A 23,694-nucleotide genomic window follows, 5' to 3' on the forward strand; every position below is an offset into this window, starting at 1 on the left:
TATCCAATGAGGCGTGGGGTAGTAATAGTGAGCGTGCATGGGTGGGTTAAGCAGGCAGCATAAGTGGTGAAGAATCTCGGACACGGGATGAGGAGAACGAGAACATTAAGATCACGTGTGTGGCGTTGTCTCTTATGATGAATGTATTGGACCAGACCCAGACCCTCATGGAATCTTTCTCAACTGCTATAATTACAGTGCTACAGCTGAAAAGTACAGACCCATTTAAAAACCTCATCATATAAACCTATATCACATCTGAATGCTGATTATAAAATATTGGCAAAGGCATGAGCTAATAGATTGGGACAATATCTACTAAAATTAATATATACAGACCAGATGGGATTTGTTAAAGCAAGTCATTCTTCAAATAGTGTAGGTAGACTATTTAATATAATACATATGGCAAAATCAAAGCAGAATCCACGTATAACTATCTCCCGCGATACAGAAAAAGCATTTGATCAGTTAGAATGGTCTTTCTTATTTAAGACATTGGAAACATTTGGTCCAGGCAGAAATTTATAAATTGGATAAGAACTCTTTATCATAAACGAAAGGCCAAAATTATAACTAATAATCAGATGTCGGCAGTTTTTCCCTTGAATAGATTGAGTAGATGGGGGTGTCCTCTGTCCCTGGCACTTTTTATCCTCACTATCAAGCCACTGGAGAGATCATAAGGAGAGATCCAGATATTAAGGGCTTCAAAATTGGACAAGAAGAACATAAAATTAGCTTATTTGTTGATGTGCTATTATATATGTCTGACAAACAATATTAGAAAAATATGGAAGAGTGTCAGGTTATAAAATAAATATGGACAAGAGTGAGATAATGCCATTGAAGTATTTTGATTATGGAAGATATATATTTTAAAAAAAGCAGTAGATTTAAGCAGAAGACAGATGGAATCAAATATTTTGGAATAATGACATAATAATTTACAGAATTTGTATAAATTTAATTACACTCCTCTTTTAGAACAAAATAGAGAAAGATTTAAAGAAATGGAAAGACCTGCCAATTACTTTAGTGGGAGGAGTAAATTGTATTAAAATGAAGGTGATGCCAAGATTACAGTGTTTTTTTTCAATTGCTGCCTATTGCATTTCCTAAAATTTTCTTTACATTATTAAATAATTACATAAGGAATTCTTATGGAATAGCAAAGTGCCGTGAATTTCATTGGAAAAGCTAGCATGGGATTGTAAACTGGGAGGATTTAGACTTCTGGTTTTAAAGAAATATTATTTGTCAGCACAAGCAAGATTTTTATCATTTTTCTTTGAAGAAAACAGTCACCCCCCCTTTTGGATCCAAATGGGATTGAATTCAATAAAAGAGGAGACAGTGAAGGACTTTATTTACAAGTGTAATGTTAAGTTGATAACAAAAAAGATGGCTAACCCTATTGTGATAGTATGATAGTACAGGATACTATCACCAATGTATATATTTGTATATATTTACATTTAGCGATAGTGATTGGCTGAGAGACATAGCCACGTCTACTGGCAGGTCATAAAGGGCTGCTCCCAGCCAGACCCAGGTCAGTCTGGACTGGTCGATCTCGAAGTACTACACTCCAGTCTTTTCTTAATAAAAGCCTTGGTTTGAGTCAACGTCTTTGAGTCATTCGACGCGCTACATCTATATTAATACATATGATTTTAAAAAATGGCAAGAAAATAAATGAGTGTATTGGGAAGAAAAGCAGGGATATCACTAAGAACTATGTAAAAGTGCATTGCTGTCGATGAATCTGGGTAACAAAATATTAAATTCATGGTATGACAAAGGAAATAGATCTATTAATGACTGTTATGCAGAGGGATCTCTTTGTATTTATTTTTTAAATGTTGAAAAGACATAAGTGCCTAACAGGACTTTCTTTTGTTTTCTCCAGCTAAGATCATTCCAAAGAGAAAGATGGGGCCAAGTTTGGTCCCACTTGAAATTAGTGAAATGGAATGAATCTTTTGGTTGAGGAACATACCTAAATTTATAACTAAGATGTACTATGCTCTCCAAAATGAGAATGCAAAACCAGGTTTACAGAGATCGAGAGAGAAATGGGAGTTTGCTCTCAGTGTTGCAATAATGGAAAGATATTGGTCTGATTGGTGTTTGGATAGCATGACATCAATTATAAATGCAAGATACGGATTAGTTAAATGTAATTTTCTGCACCAATTCTATCTCACACCACAGAAGTTGCATAAATCAAAATCTGAAATATCAGAGATGTGTTTTAGGTGTGGAACACAAATAAGTACGTTTATGCATGCAATGTGGTCATGTGTGAGATCTTTCTGGCAGGATATTACTGAAATACTAACAAGACTAACAGGGGTGGTCTTCATGGCCAATCCAGAGCTTTATGTTTTGGGTAACTTCATTGAAATAAGCAATAAACTAACTAAATTCCAAATTTCAATTGTTAAAATAGCCTTAGGAGTGGGTAAGAAATGTATTGCAATTACTCCCCTCTACATATAGCACAAAGGTTTGATGAGATAAAAAGTTGCATGCTATGATGAAAAAAAATTACATACAACTTAAAAGATAAATATGGCATATTTATTAAGATATTGCATCTATATTTGGATCATATAGGGGCCCAATTGTAATTATAAATACAATAATTTAAAAAAGGACAAAAGTAGATCCTGTTGTAGTATAAATGCAAGTGACTTCCCCATGTGGCGGTGAGCCAATGAAAAGGTCACAGGAGTTTGGCTGTGTGATGTTTGGTGGGATCAGTGTTGTCTGAGTGGAATACAGAGAGTCAACTCCATTTTGTGTTGAATGAAACTAGTGAGTGTATTCTTTAAATGGTTTGTAAACTGGGTAAATCAGTGCTGCTACAGATCCTGTCCTGCCATTTAATAAGAACTGGCCATTCATGGCTGATCAACTTGCTACTCTTCTGCTTTATTCTTGTAACACTTGATTTCTTTATTTAAAATTTGTTTTGAATATGTTTCAAAGATGCAACCTGCACAGTTTTCTGGGACAAGCAATTTCAGGAATATTTAACACTTTGAAAGAAAAGGTCCTTTATACAATCATAATTCATTGTCTCCTTACTCCCTGACTTCAGTCTCTGTCTGGACTCTCCATTGAAGTGAAATATGCACTCAAGCTCTTTAAGAATGTTGTGCTTCAATAAATTTTCATCTCAAATTCCCTATTGAATAATATACACCCAGTCTGTTCAACCTTTCCTCATAAGCAAATGCTTCTGTACTTGAGGGTTTGTGAACTGCCTCCGGTGATATTACATCTTAAATGAGGGAATTAAATCAAATGAGAGGTTGGTCATGGCCAGAATTAACTCGTACCTAAGTAAAGACCTACTGCAATTTGCCTACTGTCACAATCACTCCATAGCAGATGCAATATCATTGGCTCTCCACTCAGCTCTGGTTCATCTAGACAACAGCAACATGTATATCTGGCTGCTCTTCATCGACTACAGATCAGCTTTCAACACTATCATCGCCTCAGTGCAGGTCAACAAGCTCCAAATCCTTGACTTTGCAAACCCACTCCCCCACCACCATTTCTGCAACTGGATTCTCACCAGAAGACCACAGCCACTGTGCATTGGAAGTAATGTCTCCTCACTGACAGTCAACACCGGTGCACCTCGAGGATGTGTGCTTAGCCCACTGTTCTACTTGCCTTACAACCATGTCTGTGGCTAATCACAATTCAAATGCTATATATGTTGGGTATAAGCCTGCCCTTTGCTGGACATCACATCATGATGTCACCCTTATATATAACCATGTGTGTCAGTAGCCAGGTTAGTCTAATAGAAGTAAAGGATGAGAAAAGATCACGTCTATGAGTCTTAATTGTGTGAGTGCATACACAACTGTGGCAAAATACTCCATGAACTAACCATGAGAAGGAAAACAACATAAGAAAGGTAGAAAATGACTACCTAACAACCCCAACAAGGTGAAAGTGCGCCAAGATGGCAGAGGGAAAGTTTGGGGAATTCAATGAAGTAGAAGAAAGTTGGGATAACGACATAGAACAGTTTAACCACTACTGCTCAGCCCACAATATTGTGGAAGGTCCAGTAAACTGCAAACATGTCCTTTTACTCAGTATAATGGGCAACAAAACATTCAACCTCCTTAAGACCTTGCTGGCTCTGGAGGATCCAGGGATGAAGACATTCAACGAATTATACGCAGCTCTAAGGAAGCATTTAAGTTCCAGACCATCAGTTATGGCAGAAAGGCAATGATTGTATGAAAGGAAACAAGGACCAGGAGAAACAGAAAGAGAATACCTGGCATTGTTGCATTGTCATTTTCAGAAGTTTTGAAATCAGGCACTGCGAGACAGTTTAGTGATTGGGCTGGCAAATTGCCAAGGAAAGCAAAAATTATTAGCAATGGATAAAGAAGTTTCATTACAAATTGCATACAGTGCTTTCTGCAGCTTTGAAATGGCAGATAAAAACTTGGATGTGAGTCAACCAGGCCTACTGGTCAGAAGGTCTTCCTGCCAACAATGCTTCCGTTGTGGGAAATACAATCACCGACCAGAAAGCTGTTTCTTCAAAAATTCTAAAACCGACCATTGCAAAACTGAAGGACATATCAAAGCTAAATGTCCACTTCTAAAACACAGGTGGCCTGTGAATAGACAGCTAAAGTCAAAACGATTGCAGAGAGAGAGAGAAAACCTAGCAATGATGATGATAACAGCCCAACGACTGACCGTCAAGCTCCTGAAATTTCAGCTCCTCAGATGTTACACATCCGAGGACTAAATTGAGGAAACACAGTAATCATATAGCTAAAAATAAACAGACACCCCGTGAAGATGGAGTTAGACACAGACAGATGTGTTCCTAATGTCGTTACGTATAAAGGAACGCTTTGCTACCACACCTCCTGATTAATAACAACTGAAATAACTCTAAGATCTGTTGCAGGAGGCAGAATCAAAGTGTTTGGAAAATGTATGGTCCAAGTACAATACAAACAGTACCAACTGAAAACATCCTCTACATTATAGATACCCAGGGACCAGCACTCTTTAGAAGAAACTGGCTACAACAGATTCCACTAGGCTGGCTGGAAATTGGTTCAGTACTAAATGTAAACCACACAGGCACTTCTCAGCCAGAACTTGCCCAAATTCTCAACAACCATGCAGTGGTTTTCCAACAAGAATTGGGGAAAATCAAAGGTGTTCAAGCCAAACTGCAATTAAAAGATAATGCAGAACCAAAATTCTTCCAGGCCAGAACAGTCCCATTTGCTATAAAAGGGAAATTGACTCTGAAACATGAAGGCATATTAGAACCAATACAATACAGCGATTGGGCAGTGCCCATCGTGCCAGTACGAAAAATAAACGGTGAGATTTGCATTTGTGGCGATTACAAAATCACCATCAATCCATCACTTAAAATATCTGAACATCCTATGCCCAAGGCAGAAGAATTGTTCCAACAGTAAATTGAGGGCGAAAATTCACAAAACTAGATTTGTCGCAAGCATATCAACAGATAGAATTGGAGAAAAAAAATCAAGGGAATATATGACAATCAATGCCCATCTGGGACTATTCACCTACCTCACGGAATATCAGCAACATCTGTGATTTTTCAAGCAACACTGGACAAATTACCACGTGGACTCTCAGTTGGGTGTTACCTAGATGATATCATCATCACAGGCCGAAACAACAGTGAACACTTACAAAACCTTGAAAAGGTTTTAACCAGACTACAACAGGCTAATATATGGTTATGAATGTGTCTTCATGCACCCCTCAGAAACATATCTTGGGTTTACAATTGTCAATGAGGGGGGTGCGAATGAATGCAGCAGGAACAGAAGCCATTCACAAAGCCCCATACCCAACCAACAAATCGGAATTACAGTCCTTCCTAGGACATGTTAATCACTACTGAAAACATATCCCTAATATGTCTACACCATGGAGCCCGCTGAACCAATTACTCAAGAAAGATCAAACATGGTATTGGAACACAGAAACTAAAAACATAGTCGATCAACTAAAGGAAATACTAATGTCAACAAATAAGATGCTGATCCACTACGACCCCAGTAAAGAAGTTACACTTGCTGTGGATGCTTCACCAGTGGGACTAGGAGTGGTACTATCCCAAATCACAGAAAAAGGGTGACCAACCAGTAGCGTCTTCTTCGTGAACATTAACCACAAGTGAACACAATTACGCCCAACTAGAAAAAGAAGGATTGGCAATTCATTTTGGTGTAACAAAAATCCACCAGTATCTTTAGAGAAGAAAATTAACCCTGACCACAGACAATAAGCCTCTTAGTTTAATCCTGGAGCCACACACACGTATTAGTCACGGCCAGAATTCAAAGATGGGCCATGCTACTAGCGGCACATAACTATGATATAAAACATAAACCAGGAACACTCAACAGCCATTCAGATGCCTTATAACGCAAGCCGCTACCCAAGACAGAACAACGAGAAGAAATTATTAAATGGACAGCAGAGGCAGCAACTATCAACCAAGAACAACTTCAACAACTGCCCATTACAGCCCAGATGATCGGAAAGGAAACCCGAAAAGAGGCAACATTAAGCAAGATCCTATACTGCACCAATGGGTGGCCAGAATCTGAAGTCATCCCAGAAGATCTAAAACCTTAACACACACGCCACCATGAACTATCAGTCAAAGAAGGATGTTTACTTTGGGATACCCATACAATTATTCCAGCCAAATGGCAAACTACCATGATAGCAGAACTGCACCACAACTATCCGGAAATGGTACAAATGAAGGCACTGTCTTGGATGCATGTCTGCTGGCCCTCCATAGACAGAGACATTGAAACAACAGTAAGAGAATGCAAAGTCACAGTCTCAGGTGTCATGCAAGAGATTTGGCGTTGAGAATGCAAAGTATGTCAGTCAATGCAGTCAAAAATTGAAATTAAATTATAAAGTATGAAAGTGTGTCATAAATAACCCCCATAACTTCTGGAATCTTGTATCTGAATTATTAAGTGAATAACAAATTTTTTCCATGTTCAAACAGGAGATGGTGTCATGTAACCACTGATCATGAGTAGACAGGCAGCATCCCTCCATTTAAGTAAAATTGCAGGTCTCACCAAAAGAACAGCAAAAGAGATAGCACAACTCTGAGGCGGAGACGAAGAAGAATCATTCCCTCCCATGATACTGAAGAGAGCCATCAAAGGCTCACCATTAAATCTATATTGAAATTTTTTGACACAGAATAGAAAACCTCTCTCCAGTATTTTTCTAGACTGGGATGAGTCCAGAACATATGAATTAATGAATCTTCTCTACGCTTACACCTGTCACAACAGGGACTCGTATCAGAATAAAAATGAGATAATTTAGCCTTAGGCATATATGCTCTGTGTACCACTTTAAATTGTAATTGTAAATTCAATTCTCCATCCCATTTCCTTGCTGATATTTTTGTCCGTGGTCTTATGCACTGCCAGATCGAGATCACCTGCAAATTGGAGCAACATCACCTCCTCTTCTGACTGGGCACCCTCCAACTGAATGGCATTAATTGCCCTCCCCCATCTCTGTCTGTCTACCCCCTTTTTGTCTCCTTTTGAACGGACATAATCAATTCTCACCTTGCCCCTTATCCTATCCAATTAACATATTTAGTTGGTCTGAACTCCTCCCCCAGCTATCATTGTCTGATATTTTCTGGTTTTTGCTCATTCTGCTTATTCCTTGAAGAAGGGCTCAGGCCCAAAGTGTCAGCAATATAGATTTGTCTCCTATAGATGCTGTAAAGACCATCTGAGTTCCTCCAGCATTTCGGTGTGTTTTTAATAGAATCACAGCATCTACAGACTTTGATGTTTCACTCTTTTAAAATACCTATATTCTCTTTTCATAAGCTCACTCAAGCAATTAGTGACACTGTTCCTCTGGTTGGCAGGTCCGTGCATAAGTTTCATATATAAAGCACAGGCTAACACATAACACATTTCAAAACCTTTTGGAAGCTTTCTGGTGTGTTTCAAGTCAAAAAGGCCATGGAAAGAATGTAAAGGTTAAAACCTTATGTTAATGTTTTTTGATTGTTTTATGACTTTCCCTTTAAGAAAGATGGTTGTTTTGTAGTGTTACCATAGTTACTCTGAAGTCTATGTCATAATATCCGAGCGGACGAGGAGCTCGTTCTCATTCTTGGAATAACTCGAGAAACCTTTCTTTGAATTCATTATCATTCATTATTAATCATTTATTATCATTTTAATTCATTTATATTTATTTGAAGTTGAGTATCATTTTCATTTACAATATGCTTTTACTCATCGTTATGAAGTGCAAAGCTATGAAAATGTTTATTCGCTTTTATCAATGAAAAATTAAAGCTATTTGCAGCTGCAATTACGAAGTTTGATTATTTGGATGAATCAGATACAATTTGGAATATCATTGCTTACTTTCCTTGAAGGTGTCATTTTTTGAAAGTGGGACGTATTGGAAGGAGGGAAGTGTCATCTATATATTTTATTCAAAGAAAAGTTTCTTGAAATTGTGAACTTGGTTGGAAGAAAAGTTAAGATTTAAAGAAACTCTGTTAGAAAATTCTGGAAGCTTCTATGAGAACATATCAGTGAAATATGCAGTTTTAACTATAGCCAAGGACTCCAGGCACCTGTAACCTTGAAAAGAACATAGAGAGCTAGAAATGTTATTATAATGTAAGATACCGCGACCAGCCAGGAATTTGGCAGGAAGCCCAGAAAATGTTTTGAGAAGTTGTATAAACAACTGATAACCAGAGATAAGGAAGCTAGTTTGTGAATACTACAGAACATAGAATTAAAAAATACTCTTAAAGGGACCATGCAAAATGAAAATTTGTTTACAGTTCCAAGAAGAAGCCAGGAGAAGAAAGGCTGCAGTGTGAAGAAGCCAAGATGGAGAAGAAGTGTCGTTGGGCTAAAGACCTTGAGCAAACAGCTCCTCTTACAGAGCTGTCTGATTGTGAGTTGAGCTAGTCAAGGTAGATAAGGCTTAGTGGAAGGTTGGAGTCAGTGACCAGAGAAGAAGCAGCTTCAACTACCAAGCAGGAAGAAGACTCCTTTAAGGAACTGCAGATCTCATTCGCTAACCTAGAGGTTAGTGGAACTGGAACAGATGAACGTATGTTGCAAAACCCCACTGGTGCTGTACTGAGCAAAATGGTGAAGATACAGACTCAATCTGTGGTATCGGAATGTTCAGTTGTGAATCCTGATAATAGTATTTCCAAGGTTATGAGTGTAGGAAGATCTTCAAAGGCATCTAGAGCAAGTACAGCTCTGCATGCTTCAAGCATATCAGCTATGCATGCTAAGGCACAAGTAGACTTGGCTACTATCAGTGCACAATGTGAGTGATTTGAGAAAAGACGTGCCTTAGAAGATATGGAAGCTGAAATGAAGAATCAACAACTAAGGCAAGAAGCTGAAGTGAAGATTCAGCAAAAGAAGAACAAAAAAGATTATTGAATAGAAAAAAAAAGACTAGAGCTTAAGGATCAATGTGCTATGAAAATGACCAGAGTAAAAATATTAGCTCAAGCTTCTGCAAGATCTATCACTCAAAGTGAAATATCCAAAAGGCCATCCCCAAATATTCCAGCAGGACAATGGATACCGCAGCCACAAAAAACGAGTATACTCGATCAAGGAGCCATGGGTTGTGCTGCAAGTGCATGCATGTCAATGAGCCACCCTGTGGAAAGGGCTAGCAACATTCTAACTTTACCGAGCGCACAATTTATGAATCTTCCCGAAAGAAGAGCATTTCAACGAGGTTCAACCATGCGAATTGATTATACTCAACAATTGATCTCTCTTCGTGTTGCTGAAGAACCAGCGACAAGTCAAGGATCTCCACCAATCCCATCACAGACATATCAAGGTCCAACACCTATGGCACCAGATCAAGTTCAACCAGCTCCATTCAGAACAAGACAACCAGTCACCAGCCATGATGGGAAAGACAATATATTATCACTCATGGCAAAACAACATGAAATTTCTGCTCTGTTGGTGCAGTAACAAGGTTCATATGGTTTGCCTAAGAAGGAAATTCAAGTTTTTAATGGTGATGCCATTACAATATCTGATGTTCATGAATTCCTTTGAACATCACATTGAAAGTAATACTAAAAACACCAAAGATTGCCTGTATTACCTGGAGCAGTAAACTGGAAGACAGGTGAAGAAATTGGTCAAATTTTGCTAATATATGGATCCAGATCAAGGATTTAAAAGGGCAAAAGAATTATTGCATTATCATTATGGAGATGAGCACAAGATCACAAGGGCCCATATAGCAAAGATTATTTTTTTGACCAGCAATAAAACCAAAGGATGCATAGGCTTTACAAGCCCCTATGCACTCTTTCTGAGAGGATATTGTAACGCAATGGGAAGTAGTGTACATATGCAAGAGCTTAATTTGCTTGCTAATTTGACAATTATTGTCAATAAATTACCTTACAAGTTGAACGAATTATGGAGAACCAAAATTGAAGAGCTTAAAATGTTTCCCGGAAGGGAAGCCACTTTTGAAGATGTACAATTTTTGGAATGGCATGTGCATGTTTACACCATACCAGCATTTGGAAACATTAAGGGTACTTCAAAAGATGTAGAGAAGACTAAATCATTGTTTCAACAGAAACCAAAGGGAAGTACCTTTGTTACTGCTGTGTCAGATACCAGCACAAGAAAGAACAAGGAAACAATGGAAAAAGAAGATCAGATTGTTCAGGAAAGTTGTTTGTATTGTAAAGATAAGCAGCCTTTAGAAAAATGTTCACAATTGGAGAAAAAATCGTATGACGAGAAATTAACCTTTTTTTAAGGAAGAATGGAATACGTTTTGGTTGCTTTTGTAAAGGGCACATCAGCAAAACTTGTAACAAGTGATTTAGTTGTGATATACGCAGTTCAAAGCATCCCAAGTTACTGCATCTCAACGAAGTAAAGTTGAGAAAGAAGTCAAACAATTTGAATCCAAAACTAAAGATACAGTCAAAGAAAATACTTCAGCTTCGGATCAGACAAACAGTCTTACTGGGTCTGGTGACAAGGCTCTCTCAATAGTTCCTGTGCAGGTTAAAGCTAAAAAAAAGACATGCATTTTTTGATCCAGGAAGAACCACATCATTTTGTACTGTTGAATTAATGAATAAAACTTGATCTTCATGGTAAAAGATCACAAATCTTATTGAAGACAATGAATGATGAATGGAACATTGAAACTAATATAGTTTCAGGTTTACAGATTGTGGAATTGAATAGCAATGGATTTTGTGATCTTCCAAGTGTATATACTCAGAAGATGTTGCCTGTGAATAGGGAGAATATTCCATCTCAGGATGATATCAAACAGTGGATCATCTAAAAGATGTTTGTTTACCCAAGATCGAGATGTAAATTGGATTAGATGTACCAAAAGCTCTCGAACCTCTAGAAGTAATAAGGAGTCAAAATGACGGAACTCATGCCGTGAAAACTTTGCTTGGATGGACAATTAACGGACCATAAGGAGGAAAAATGAATGATGATCAGTTGTCAAATGTAAATGTCAACAGAATTTCAGTTGTTAAACCTAATGATGTGTGGGAACAACAGTTTAAAATTGATTTCCCTGAATGTCACAAAGATATTCAATAAACTTCGAAGGAAGATAAACAGTTTCTGGATTTGGTTTCAAATTTTGTGAAACATGTTGATGGTCATTACTGTATAGCATTACCTTTGAATAAAAGAGAAATTTGTATGACAGATAATAAAATAATTGCTGAATTTGAAGAAGATAAATTCTTCCTTTCATTTGAAATATACCAATGTCATGTTGGACATGATAACCAAGGGTTATATAGAAAAGGTATCAGAAGATATTTTAGACCGTAAAGATGGTAGAAAATGGTATTTACCTCATCATGGAGTTATACATTCACAAAAGGAGAAGCTACGTGTAGTATTTGATTGTGGAGCATCTTTTCAAGGTGTTTCATTGAATTCTCAACTTTTACAAGGTCCAGACTTAATTAGTACTTAGTGTTTTAATAAGATTTTGTAAAGACCCTATTGTAATTGCTGCAGATATTGAAGCGATGTTTCATCAAGTGAAAGTACCATCAGAAGATCGTGATTTTCTATGATTGTTATGGTGGCCTAATGGCGATTACAGTAAAGATACAATTGAATACAGAATGACAGTTCATTTGTTTGGAGCAACGTTATCACCGAATTGTGCAAATTTTGCTCTCAGGAAATGTGCAGAAGATAACAAAGAATTTGGTTCTCAAGCTATAAGCATCAGAAATAATTTCTATGTTGATGATTATCTTACTTCAGTGATTTCAGAAAAAAATAGCAATAAATGTTTATCACAAGTTAAAAGAGATCTGTAATAAAGGAGGTTTCTTCCTCACAAAATGAATTAAGCAACAGTCGAAATGTGTTGGCTGTTATTCCTGAGACAGAAAGAGCTAAGGAGATAAAACATCTTGACGTGGTTTGTGACGTTCTACCTGTTGAAAGAATTCTGGGAGTGCATTGGTGTGTTCAATCTGATGTTTTCAAATTCAAGATTATTTTGAAGGAACAGCCTTTAACAAGAAGAGGTATTCGTTCGATCATAAGCTCAATATATGATCTTTTGGGAATATTGGCACCAATAGTATTAATAGCCAAGAAAATTCTACAAGAATTGTGCAGAAGAAAATTTGGAAGGGATGAAGTGATACCAGATTCCATCCCACAAGATTGGATGAATTGGATTGAAAGTCTTAAATTGTTAGAAAGTTTTGAAGTCAACAGATGTTTTAAACCAACAGACTTTGGAATTGTCACATTTGCTCCGTTACACCATTTTGCTGACACAAGCAAAAGTGGTTATGGTACTGTCAGTTATTTAGTACAGTTACACGATCCTTTATCCAGAACCCTTGGGGGACAGTGTGTTCCAAATTTTGGATTTTTCCGGATTTTGGAAAGCCAGATTTAAGCCCAACCGAATTGTGCTGCCGTATCCCACCCCCCCTCGCCTTCCCGACTCACGCTGCTGGTCCCTCACCCACCTGACTCACACTGCCGGTCTCCCCCTCCTCACCCGCCTGACCCGCACTGCTGGTCTCCCTCTCCTCGCCTGCCTGACTTGTACTGTTGGTCTCCCTCTCCTTGCCCGCCCAACTCGTGCTGCTGATCTCCCGGCCACCTGACTCACGCTGCCGGTCTCCCCCCCCACCCCACCCCGCCCGCCTGACTCACGCTGCTGCCTCTCTCCCCACTTGCCAGATTTTGGAGCTTTCTGGATTTAAGATGTCCAGATAAAGGATCATGTACCTGTACTGCAAAATAACCAAGAGCGAATACATTATGGATTTGTAATGGGAAAAGCCAGAGTGGCTCCATTAAAGCCAATCACCATACCTCAAATGGAATTGACTGGCACTACAATGGTGAGAAAAATGGACACTGTGTTAAGAAGAGAATTACAGATGGAGTTAGCAGATTCTATGTTTTGGTCTGATAGAACATCAATGGTTAAATACATTAATAACAAAACTATGAAGTTTTGTACCTTTGTGACTAAACGAATTAATAAGATTGAGAATTCTTAATTCTATTTTAAATAATCAAATGCTGAATGATGACAATCTTCAGACAGTATTGTGTGAGATTGAAGCTATTTTAAATAGTCGTCCAATAACGAACATTTCTATCGATTCAAATGACACCGAATCATCTCTTTCTTCTTAAATCTAAACCTTCAATGCTTCTGGGTCAATTTCAGAAATAAGATATCTATGCAAGATACAGATGGAGACAAGTGTGCAGATTTATTCTGGATAAGATAGGTTAAAGAATTTCTTTCATTATTACAAGAAGGACAAAAATGGTCTAAAACTTAACGCAATTTTGTATGTGGAGACATTATAATGATCATAGACGATTCTGCACCAAGAAATTCTTGGTTGCTAGTAGAAATCGTGGAGACAGTTCTGGACAAGGAAGGTTTTGTTCAGCAAGTGCCGATTAAAACCAAGACTGGTTACTTAAATCGACCTATGACTAAAATGTGTCATTTACAAGAAGCAAAAAGTTTTGATTTCTAATTTTATACTTACCATATTTACTTTTGTATCAGTAATAGTAATTATTATGTTTTAGTCATTAATGTCTATTATAATAATTAGGGGCTGGATTGTAAAGGTTAAATCCTTGTGTTTATGATTTGTGGTTGTTTTATGACTTTCCCTTTAAGAAAGATGGTTGTTTTGTGGTGTTACCATAGTTACTATGATGTCATTGTCGCAATATCTGAGCGGACAAGGAGCTCGTTCTTCATTCTTGGAATTCATTATTATTCATTATTAATCATTTATTATCATTTTAATTTGTTTATATTTATTTGAAGTTGAGTATCATTTTCATTTACAATATGTCTTGTTTTACTCATCGTTATGAAGTGCGAAGCTATGAAAATGTTTATTTGCTTTTATCAGCAAAACACTAAAGCTATTTACAGCTGCAATTACAAAGTTTGATTATTTGGGTGAATAAGATACAATTTAGAATATCATTGCTTATTTTCCTTGAAGATGACATTTTTTTTAAAGTGGGATATATTAGAAGGAGGAAAGTGTCATCTACAAAGAAATAACTAAGGAAAACTAAGGTTTTTGTTGAATTGTCCCATTCAGTTAAATTTGGCCTTTAAACATGCAGAAGCACTAATGGACACATTTTAAAAGTTTTCACAACTTTATTTCTAGAGATAACTAAGTGAACGCCAGTGAAATTAGTGATCTGTTTTGTATTTCATTGTTTTTTTCAATTATTTTAAGCATCAGAAAATTTGCATGATGGATTTTAAAAATTTTTCAAATGTTTTTTTTTACAATAAATCTGTTTTTTGGTGTATTTTAAGTTTTAAAAAATGCTACACTTAAATGTAGGAGTAACTATTTTCTGTTAAGCAGTGTCTGATGGTTGGCCTGTGGAAACTTTACATTTACATTTCCTCTTCAAACAAACTGAACTAAATTGGATCTAATCTCTTTTTTTGCAAAAAGAGAAACTTGGCTCTTTGCTCAACATGTAAAAAAAGAGATTTTGATAGTTAAATTATTGTTTGAATAAGATCACTGTAACAAAGTGTTTTGCAACTTTATCTTTGCTTCACATTTGTTTTTTTTGTTCTTGAGTATGCTGATGCTATTTGCAGGAATTTGACAGGTGAAAGGATAGAAACCGAAATAGTTGTCTACATTATTTTGGCATTGAATTATTCAGGACAATCTGGAACAACAACTGCTTGTATAGAACTTTAAGATATCTAACAAAAGTTAGGGGAAATAAATGTGGCAATAATGTGATCTGCAATAGTCGCACATGCTCGTAATGTATAGCTTTCTGTTTGTGGGGTATATCTATCTATCAATATATCTAGTTACATATACAGTACATGTATGTTTGTTTATTTCAGGTATGGCAAGAAAAGAAGAGCATCTGACTCCAGCACAAAAATCCATAGCTGTCCGGTAAGTCTCTAATTTGCAAATAATTCCAGGTTTGGGAAGCAAGGTTGATTTTATTTATAAAGACGCATGACATTGTATCTCAGATAATTGCCAGACTTTGAAACTTTTCCAAATATTATACTTGATCTGTGTATTCTGAAGTGGTGCCCCATGAATTAAGCAGTGGAAGGAGGAGGAGATTGGGATTGTTATCAGTAGTCTACCATGTTAAAGCAAGGCCAGCTGACTTTGTTTGCTTATGCTTCCCAAAGGTACCCTTGCGGATTTTGAAATTTACCATTGATCAGTGACAAAGGGTGTAATGTTCACTGCCCTACCACTGCTGCAGTTCAAATCAATAATTTTCTTCAATTATTGCAGAAAGGACGGAGTTGATTCAACTGTGGAGAACTGACAGTGGGAGGCAAGGGTTTAGTGTTCTGTTTCATTGAGTCATAACTATACAAATAAGTTTGCTTCACTGTGAAAATAGTTCATGCTTTCTTAGCAGTGTGAAAAAAGAGCAAAATTTTCTTTTGTCATTCCCCATATATCTACAAGCAAACTGAGCAGTGGGATTTGTGGTTTTGATTTTTTCATTGGAATTGTACCTTGCAGCAGGAATATTTTGCCCAGTATATACACAGGAATACACTCACTTGTTCTTAAGTACAAAATGGAGTCGACTCTCTTCATTCTTAGTTACATCAATTTCTTCTTCATCCCACAAAACACCACCCAGCCAAAACCCACCCCGACCTTTTCATTGGCTCTCTGCCACATGGTCGATCTCAATGCTCTCAGTCTCCTCCTCTTGCAACCAAGATCCTTCAGAGTGTTCGCAGCCCCCTGTTCCGATGCATGCTAGTACTCATGTGCGTCACCCCGGATATGGAATCAGCGGCAAGCGGCACTGCTCCTGACGCAGGTAAGTAGGTGACTGTGACGACCTCTTTCATTCGGTAACTCTTCAGTGAGTGAGGCAAGTGGTCATAAAACTGCAAGTTTAGTACTTGATATTGATCATTTATAACTGGAATCATTAATGACAAATTGAAATTGTGAAAATCACACACCAAATTCTTAAAGCAGAGGGGATAGAATTTTAAAATTGGACTATTGCCAATTATTCATTACCAAAAAGTTTTTAAGTAAATAATCCTTGATTAACTCATTGAAAACAATCAAGATGTTGAAGGATAGGTTTGAAGTTGTTAGTTCTGGTTTGTTCGAGAATGAGTGAATCAGATACCAGACTGAGTCAAAATCAAGGTTCTTTATTACCGGATTGTAACACTTGCAACTAACCGTGTTAGTTGGAGAAGGCGCATTCTCCCGATATCAGCAAGTGGTGTTTTTTTTATACCTCAGGACACGCACTTAGTAAATTATCATACCATTACATTGTCCAATGAATAAGCTGTCGCTACCCTTCTCTGTTAGTCTGCTGCACATCATCTTGTTATTGCCACACTTATCTGAGCATACAAGGTCACACCTGCATCCTGTTACTCCTTAGTACTGGGTGACTCCTTCTCCGGTCCCAACTCATGATGTTTTTACCTTACAAAGTACAGAGAGTCCCTTGATTAAAAATAAATTCCATTAACTAGGTCTATCTTGAACTTGAATTTGTATTTAAGTCGGAACAAGTGCTGTCGGTCCTTATTTAGCATCAGTTAAATGTTTATCTTAATATGTAGTATATATAGTATGTATTTTACCTTTCTATGCATGTAAAACACTTAAGAAACATTTCCAAATATACTACAACATCTACACAATAGGATGATGTAGGAGAAGATGATGGCGAGATGGCTACAGTTGGAGAGAATGGACCTGGTGCTGGAGAGTCACAGTTTGATTTTTGCCACATGAAACTTGGAGGAGGAATCAGCTCCAAAGAAACATCTGTTCATTTCTAGCTGCCTATAACCCAAGGAAGCAGTAACGAGTTACCAAACTGTTGGTTCACAAGTCATTTGTAGACCAGATGAAATAAGAATACAATACAGTTAATGTGTTCCAAACAAGTTCAGTGTTATGGAAAACCACACTGTTTAAAGCATTATTACAGTGCACTTTAATGTAAAGTGATATATAAAACTGATCTTAATTGGCAATAAATCTTCAATAAATGCGTTGTTTAGTGGTTTGGAAGTTCACTGCCCTGTCCCTAACCCTAACCCAGGAGTTCCCCTCCATACAAACTGGTATTGTTCAGTATTTTGAAAACTTGCTGGTCTGCCGCATCAGAGCAGACGAAAAGCAGATTTCCATCAGTGTAAGGTAGCGTGCTGTGGTATAGTGCTGAGAGCTCGATCACAGCAATAACTTTTAACACAGCCACTTAACTCTCTCTATTCCACAGCTCAACACCTATCTTTCAAATATTTTAAGCTAAAGTCTTGCAAAATATTATGAGGTAATTTAAATGGCAACAACAATAAAAATTTAATGTCGCAAATTTAAAACTGCTGGTCAAAAAGTGTATTATACACCATGCTCAAACCAGAAGTTGATGGCATTCTACTTCTGGCCGGCTTGTCGGTTCATAAGTACGAATTGTTTGTAAATAGGATGTCCTTAACCCTGGGACTGTCTGTATTTAATGTATGGAATGCCATACAAGAATCTGAAGCCTACAATATAATTTCTCAATTCTTTTCTTAATTAATTTTCCCAATAGTTCCCAAATCCTTTTTTTTTAATTAGAAACAACTGAGGAACAATTATTTAAATTTGCTAGAATATGATGTGGAGTTGCCTCAAACTTTATACTATGGCAATTTAGTTAAAATATTTGTTTTTCAATTTTTGTTAGGGTTTGCATTAGTTCTGCAGATTTCTGTTCCTATCTCTTAAAAAGTAAAGACCATCAGTAATTATAGTTTCATGCTAAGTAGTCACTTAGCAAGGTCGGGTCAGATACAGCAATGAGCTCTCTGAACCCTTCTCCATTAACAATGGCGTGAAGCAAGGCTGTGTCTCGCACCAACCCTCTTTTCAATCTTCTTCAGCATGATGCTGAACCAAGCCATGAAAGACCCCAACAATGAAGACGCTGTTTACATCCGGTACCGCACGGATGGCAGTCTCTTCAATCTGAGGCGCCTGCAAGCTCACACCAAGACACAAGAGAAACTTGTCCGTGAACTACTCTTTGCAGACGATGCCGCTTTAGTTGCCCATTCAGAGCCAGCTCTTCAGCGCTTGACGTCCTGCTTTGCGGAAACTGCCAAAATGTTTGGCCTGGAAGTCAGCCTGAAGAAAACTGAGGTCCTCCATCAGCCAGCTCCCCACCATGACTACCAGCCCCCCCACATCTCCATCGGGCACACAAAACTCAAAACGGTCAACCAGTTTACCTATCTCGGCTGCACCATTTCATCAGATGCAAGGATCGACAGTGAGATAGACAACAGACTCGCCAAGGCAAATAGCGCCTTTGGAAGACTACACAAAAGAGTCTGGAAAAACAACCAACTGAAAAACCTCACAAAGATAAGCATATACAGAGCCGTTGTCATACCCACACTCCTGTTCGGCTCCGAATCATGGGTCCTCTACCGGCATCACCTACGGCTCTTAGAACGCTTCCACCAGCGTTGTCTCCGCTCCATCCTCAACATCCATTGGAGCGCTTTCATCCCTAACGTCGAAGTACTCGAGATGGCAGAGGTCGACAGCATCGAGTCCACGCTGCTGAAGATCCAGCTGCGCTGGGTGGGTCACGTCTCCAGAATGGAGGACCATCGCCTTCCCAAGATCGTGTTATATGGCGAGCTCTCCACTGGCCACCGTGACAGAGGTGCACCAAAGAAAAGGTACAAGGACTGCCTAAAGAAATCTCTTGGTGCCTGCCACATTGACCACCGCCAGTGGGCTGATAACGCCTCAAACCGTGCATCTTGGCGCCTCACAGTTTGGCAGGCAGCAACCTCCTTTGAAGAAGACCGGAGAGCCCACCTCACTGACAAAAGGCAAAGGAGGAAAAACCCAACACCCAACCCCAACCAACCAATTTTCCCCTGCAGCCGCTGCAACCGTGTCTGCCTGTCCCGCATCGGACTTGTCAGCCACAAACGAGCCTGCAGCTGACGTGGACTTTTACCCCCTCCATAAATCTTCGTCCGTGAAGCCAAGCCAAAGAAGTCACTGAAATACAATGGAGCAGCCATATTTTAAAATAAAAGAATAATTCTTAAATAAATTTCTGGAGTGTCAATTGAAGCCAAGCTCTTGTTCTCCCACACTATTTGTGTTTGGAATGTGAGTAGCATGGTTAATACCACTGTATGTCGTGAATGTTGCTATTTTGTGAGAGACCACACACATTTGCTTGCCTTATTTATTGCTAGGGTAATATAGAATGATTATCAAACAACCCTTGATGACAACCTATAATGTCCTCTATAATGTTTGGGACAAAGGCACTCTGTTTCCCTTTATTTGCCCCTTTTACTCCACAGTTTTAAATTTGTAATCAAACAATTCACATGTAATTAAAGTGTTCATTCTTGATTTAATTCAAGGATATTTGTATACACCTTGGTTTGACCATGTAGAAATTACAGCACAGCACTTTTTATAGTCCCCTCATTTCAGGGCACTCATCGGTGCAGGTACAAGAAAGGTAGGCTTTCTTCTAAGCTTTTGATCGCCTTTGCAGTCTGTAGTTGCCATTTTACAACATGAGGAGTAGAGTTGTGCCAATGAAAGTTCAAAAAGCCATTATGAGGCTAAAAAAAAAACAAGAATAAAACAGTAAAGACCTCACCCAAACCTTGGGATTACCAAAATCAACAGTTTGGAACAGCATTAAGAAGAAAGAGAGCATGCTGGTGAGCTCAGTAATCACAAAGGGACGGGTATTGCAAGGAAGACCTCTCCACTGCTGATGACGGAAGAATTCTCATCATAACGAAGAAAAATCCTCAAATATATGTCCAACAGATGAAGAGGCAGGTACGGATATGTCATTGACTACTGTCTGCAGAGGACTTCATGAAAGGAAATACAGAGGCTACACTTTGTTGGCACAACTCTGGAGATGGAGGAGGTTAGGGAGGTCCTAAATGAATACACGTATATCTCACTTTATGAATTCTCGATTTACGCAAATTCACTTTTACAAAGAAACCTGTGTTCACTTTTACAAAAAGATTTTTGCTTTTACGAAAAAGCGGCTGGTGGGGCTGTCACAGGGCGGCCGGCGGTGCTGTCACAGGGCAGCCGGCGGTGCTGTCACAGGGCGGCCGGCGGTGCTGTCACAGGGCGGCCAGCGGGGCTGTCAAAACTCGCTGTCTTCCCAATTCTGGTAAGCAAAACTACACTGTAAATACATTATTTCTACTGAATACTGAGTATTTATCATATTATTCCTGCATTTATGATATGTTAGTGTTATTATAGATTCTATGTGTTATTTAGTATAAGGTGATGGGTTATTTTTTTAGATCTGGGAACGTTCAAAACTTTTTCCCATAGAAGTCGATGGTAATCGCTTCTTCACTTTATACCATTTCAGCTTACGAAAGGTTCTGTAGGAATACTATAGTTTTGTACTTTGCTTTAGTATTCACAAGAGAAAAAGACCTTGATCAGAGTGAAGTCGGAGTAGAACAGGCTTGTGTGCTGGATAATGTGGAGATTAAGGAAGATGAAGTTTTGTATCTTCTTAAAAGCATCAAAATTGATAAGTCCCCAGGCTTAACACAAAATACCCCATGTTGCGGTGGGAAATGAGAGAAGAGATCGCTGGGCAGAAGCTATAATCTTTGAGTCCTCTTTGGCTGTAGGGGAGGTGTCGGAGGATTGGAAAATAACAAATGGAGTCCCCTTGTTTAAAAAAGATAATAGGGAGAATCCTGGAAATTATAGACGGTAAGTCTTGTGTCAGTGGTGTGCAAACTATTGGAGAGGATTTTTTTTAAAATAAATTTTTATTTTTCACACTGTGAACCATATCAACCAAAATATGTACAAATGTTTCTCATTAAATATACACAGTGGCATTTTCTCCCTTTTTTCTCCCTTTCCCTCCCTCCCCACTTCCCACCCCCCTCCAAAACACATAAATATTCAACATATACAATACAATAAAACCATAAAACAATATTTTCACACAACGGAAAATAAACAAGAAAAATATGTCATCTATTTGTTACACACTGAATCAAGTCGTTTTGTCTTCTTGTCATTTTAGGGGATGGAGGTCCGAGGCAAGCTCTCTCTGTTATGTTCCATGTATGGTTCCCAAATTTGTTCAAACAATGTGACTTTATTTTTCATATGTTATTTTTTTCCAATGGAATACATTTATTCATTTCTATGTACCATTGCTGTATTCTCATGCTCTCTTCCATTTTCCAAGTTGACATTATACATTTTTTTTACTATAGCTAAGGCAAAATATTTTTTGACCCTTATATTCCAATGGCTTATTATCTTTCTTTAAAAACTTTATTTAAAGATTTCATCACAAGAATAAAAAGAAAAATTACATTTAAAGAAAAGATAAAAAATAAAATAATAACATTACAATACAACATTAGTAACCTAACTTAAATCCAACTAACCACCCCCAATACGGCCACTAAAAAAAAAATAAAATCTATATTTAAAAAAACCACCCTTCCCCCCCCCCAAAAAAATAAAGAGTGAAATGGCTTATTATCTTCTCTAACTTTATTCCTTGCCCTCTCCAGAATATTTTCTCTTGTCGTATATCTTAAAAATGTTTCTTAGATGGATCTTGGTTTTTGATGTGTCTGCGGTTTCGGAGCTAGTACTCTGTGTGCCCTTTCTATTTCCATTTCTTCCTACATTTCTGTCATTCCCAGGATCAATCCTTTTATAAATTCCTTCATGTTTGTGCCTTCTTCACCCTCCTTCAGGCCCACTATTTTTATCCTGTTTCGCCAACTATAATTTTCCAACATATCAATTTTCTGAGACAACAACTCTTGTGTCTCTAATTTTTTTGTCACTTTCTTCCAATTTTTCTCTTAAGTCATTTACTTCCATTTCTACAGCCGTATCCCGCTCTTCCACATTCTCTACTCTTTTCCCTATTTCTGTCATGACCAGTTCTAAACTTTGCATTTTATCTTCTGCTCCTTTCATTTTTCTTTTAATTGCACTAAATTCTAATGATAACCATTCTTTTAATTTCATTTGTTCTTAAAAAAAGGCTTTATCTATATTCTGTCCATCTGCTTTACCTTCTATTTCTCTGTGAAGATCCTGGTCTTCTTCTTCCTCTTCTTCTGTGTCTGTGTTTGTGTCTTCTTCTCTTCTTTGTGTCTGTGTCTCTTCTGTTTTTCCTGATGAGTTGCTTATATCTCTTTGTTGGGCCTCTTCTTGCTAGGCCTCTTGCTGTTGGTCCTCCCCTCCTGGGCTGCCCGTCTGTCGGGCCTCCTGCTGTTGATCCTCTTGTTGGTCACCCCGCTGACTTTCGCCCTCTTCTGTTTTCTTGCTCCCTCCCCTGCCGCCATCCTCATCCTTCAGCTGAGTGCCCTGGTGTTGGGCGTCCCTCAGCTGGTCGCACTGTGGCTGCCCGCTCCTATGCTGAGCCCCCCTCCCGTCAGTGTTTTCTTTTTCCTTTGATTGCGCACTTTTGTTTGGCTCTGAGAGCCATTTTTGAAGTCCACCAGTCGGGAGGTCACGACTCCGCAGGGCAGGCACCAACCTCGGGGTTTGAGTGCTCCTCGCCACCACAGCTCCCTGTTCCTTCATGCAGGTAAGACCTTCTTCTTTCTTCTCCGGTGACTTTTCTTTTTTTTTGGTTGTTTTTACTTTCTCCTTCTTGGGTGCCATCTTCTTTCTCTTCTCTGTAACTTTATCTTCTATTTCATATTTGTTGAGCTTTGTTTTTTCCTAACTTTTTTTCTGGAGAAGGCTGGTTTTACCTTATCGGCCACTACTCCATCATGTGACTCCTCCCCGGAGAGGATTCTTAAAGGTAAGATCTGTGAGTATTTGGGGAAGATGGTCAACATGGCTTTGTGAAGGGAAGGTCGTGCCTCATGAGCCTAATTGAGTTTTTTGAGAAGGTAACAAAATAAATTGATGAGGGTGAGGCAGTAATTGTGGTCTACTTGGATTTA

The 23,694-nt window shown here is 38.3% G+C and overlaps 1 protein-coding gene across 3 annotated transcripts in view; it reads left to right on the plus strand.

Moving 5' to 3' along the window:
• Positions 1-23,694, plus strand: part of LOC138736552 (lysophospholipid acyltransferase 2-like) — a 194,295-nt gene that overhangs the window by 133,122 nt on the left and 37,479 nt on the right. For all 3 annotated transcript variants that reach the window (XM_069886236.1, XM_069886237.1, XM_069886238.1), the window contains one exon: positions 15,550-15,604. In XM_069886236.1, coding sequence (XP_069742337.1) covers positions 15,550-15,604 — 55 coding nt within the window. The remainder of the gene's footprint in view (positions 1-15,549; positions 15,605-23,694) is intronic.

Source organism: Narcine bancroftii, chromosome 6, assembly GCF_036971445.1.
Source record: "Narcine bancroftii isolate sNarBan1 chromosome 6, sNarBan1.hap1, whole genome shotgun sequence".
NCBI classification, from domain to species: Eukaryota; Metazoa; Chordata; class Chondrichthyes; order Torpediniformes; family Narcinidae; genus Narcine; species Narcine bancroftii.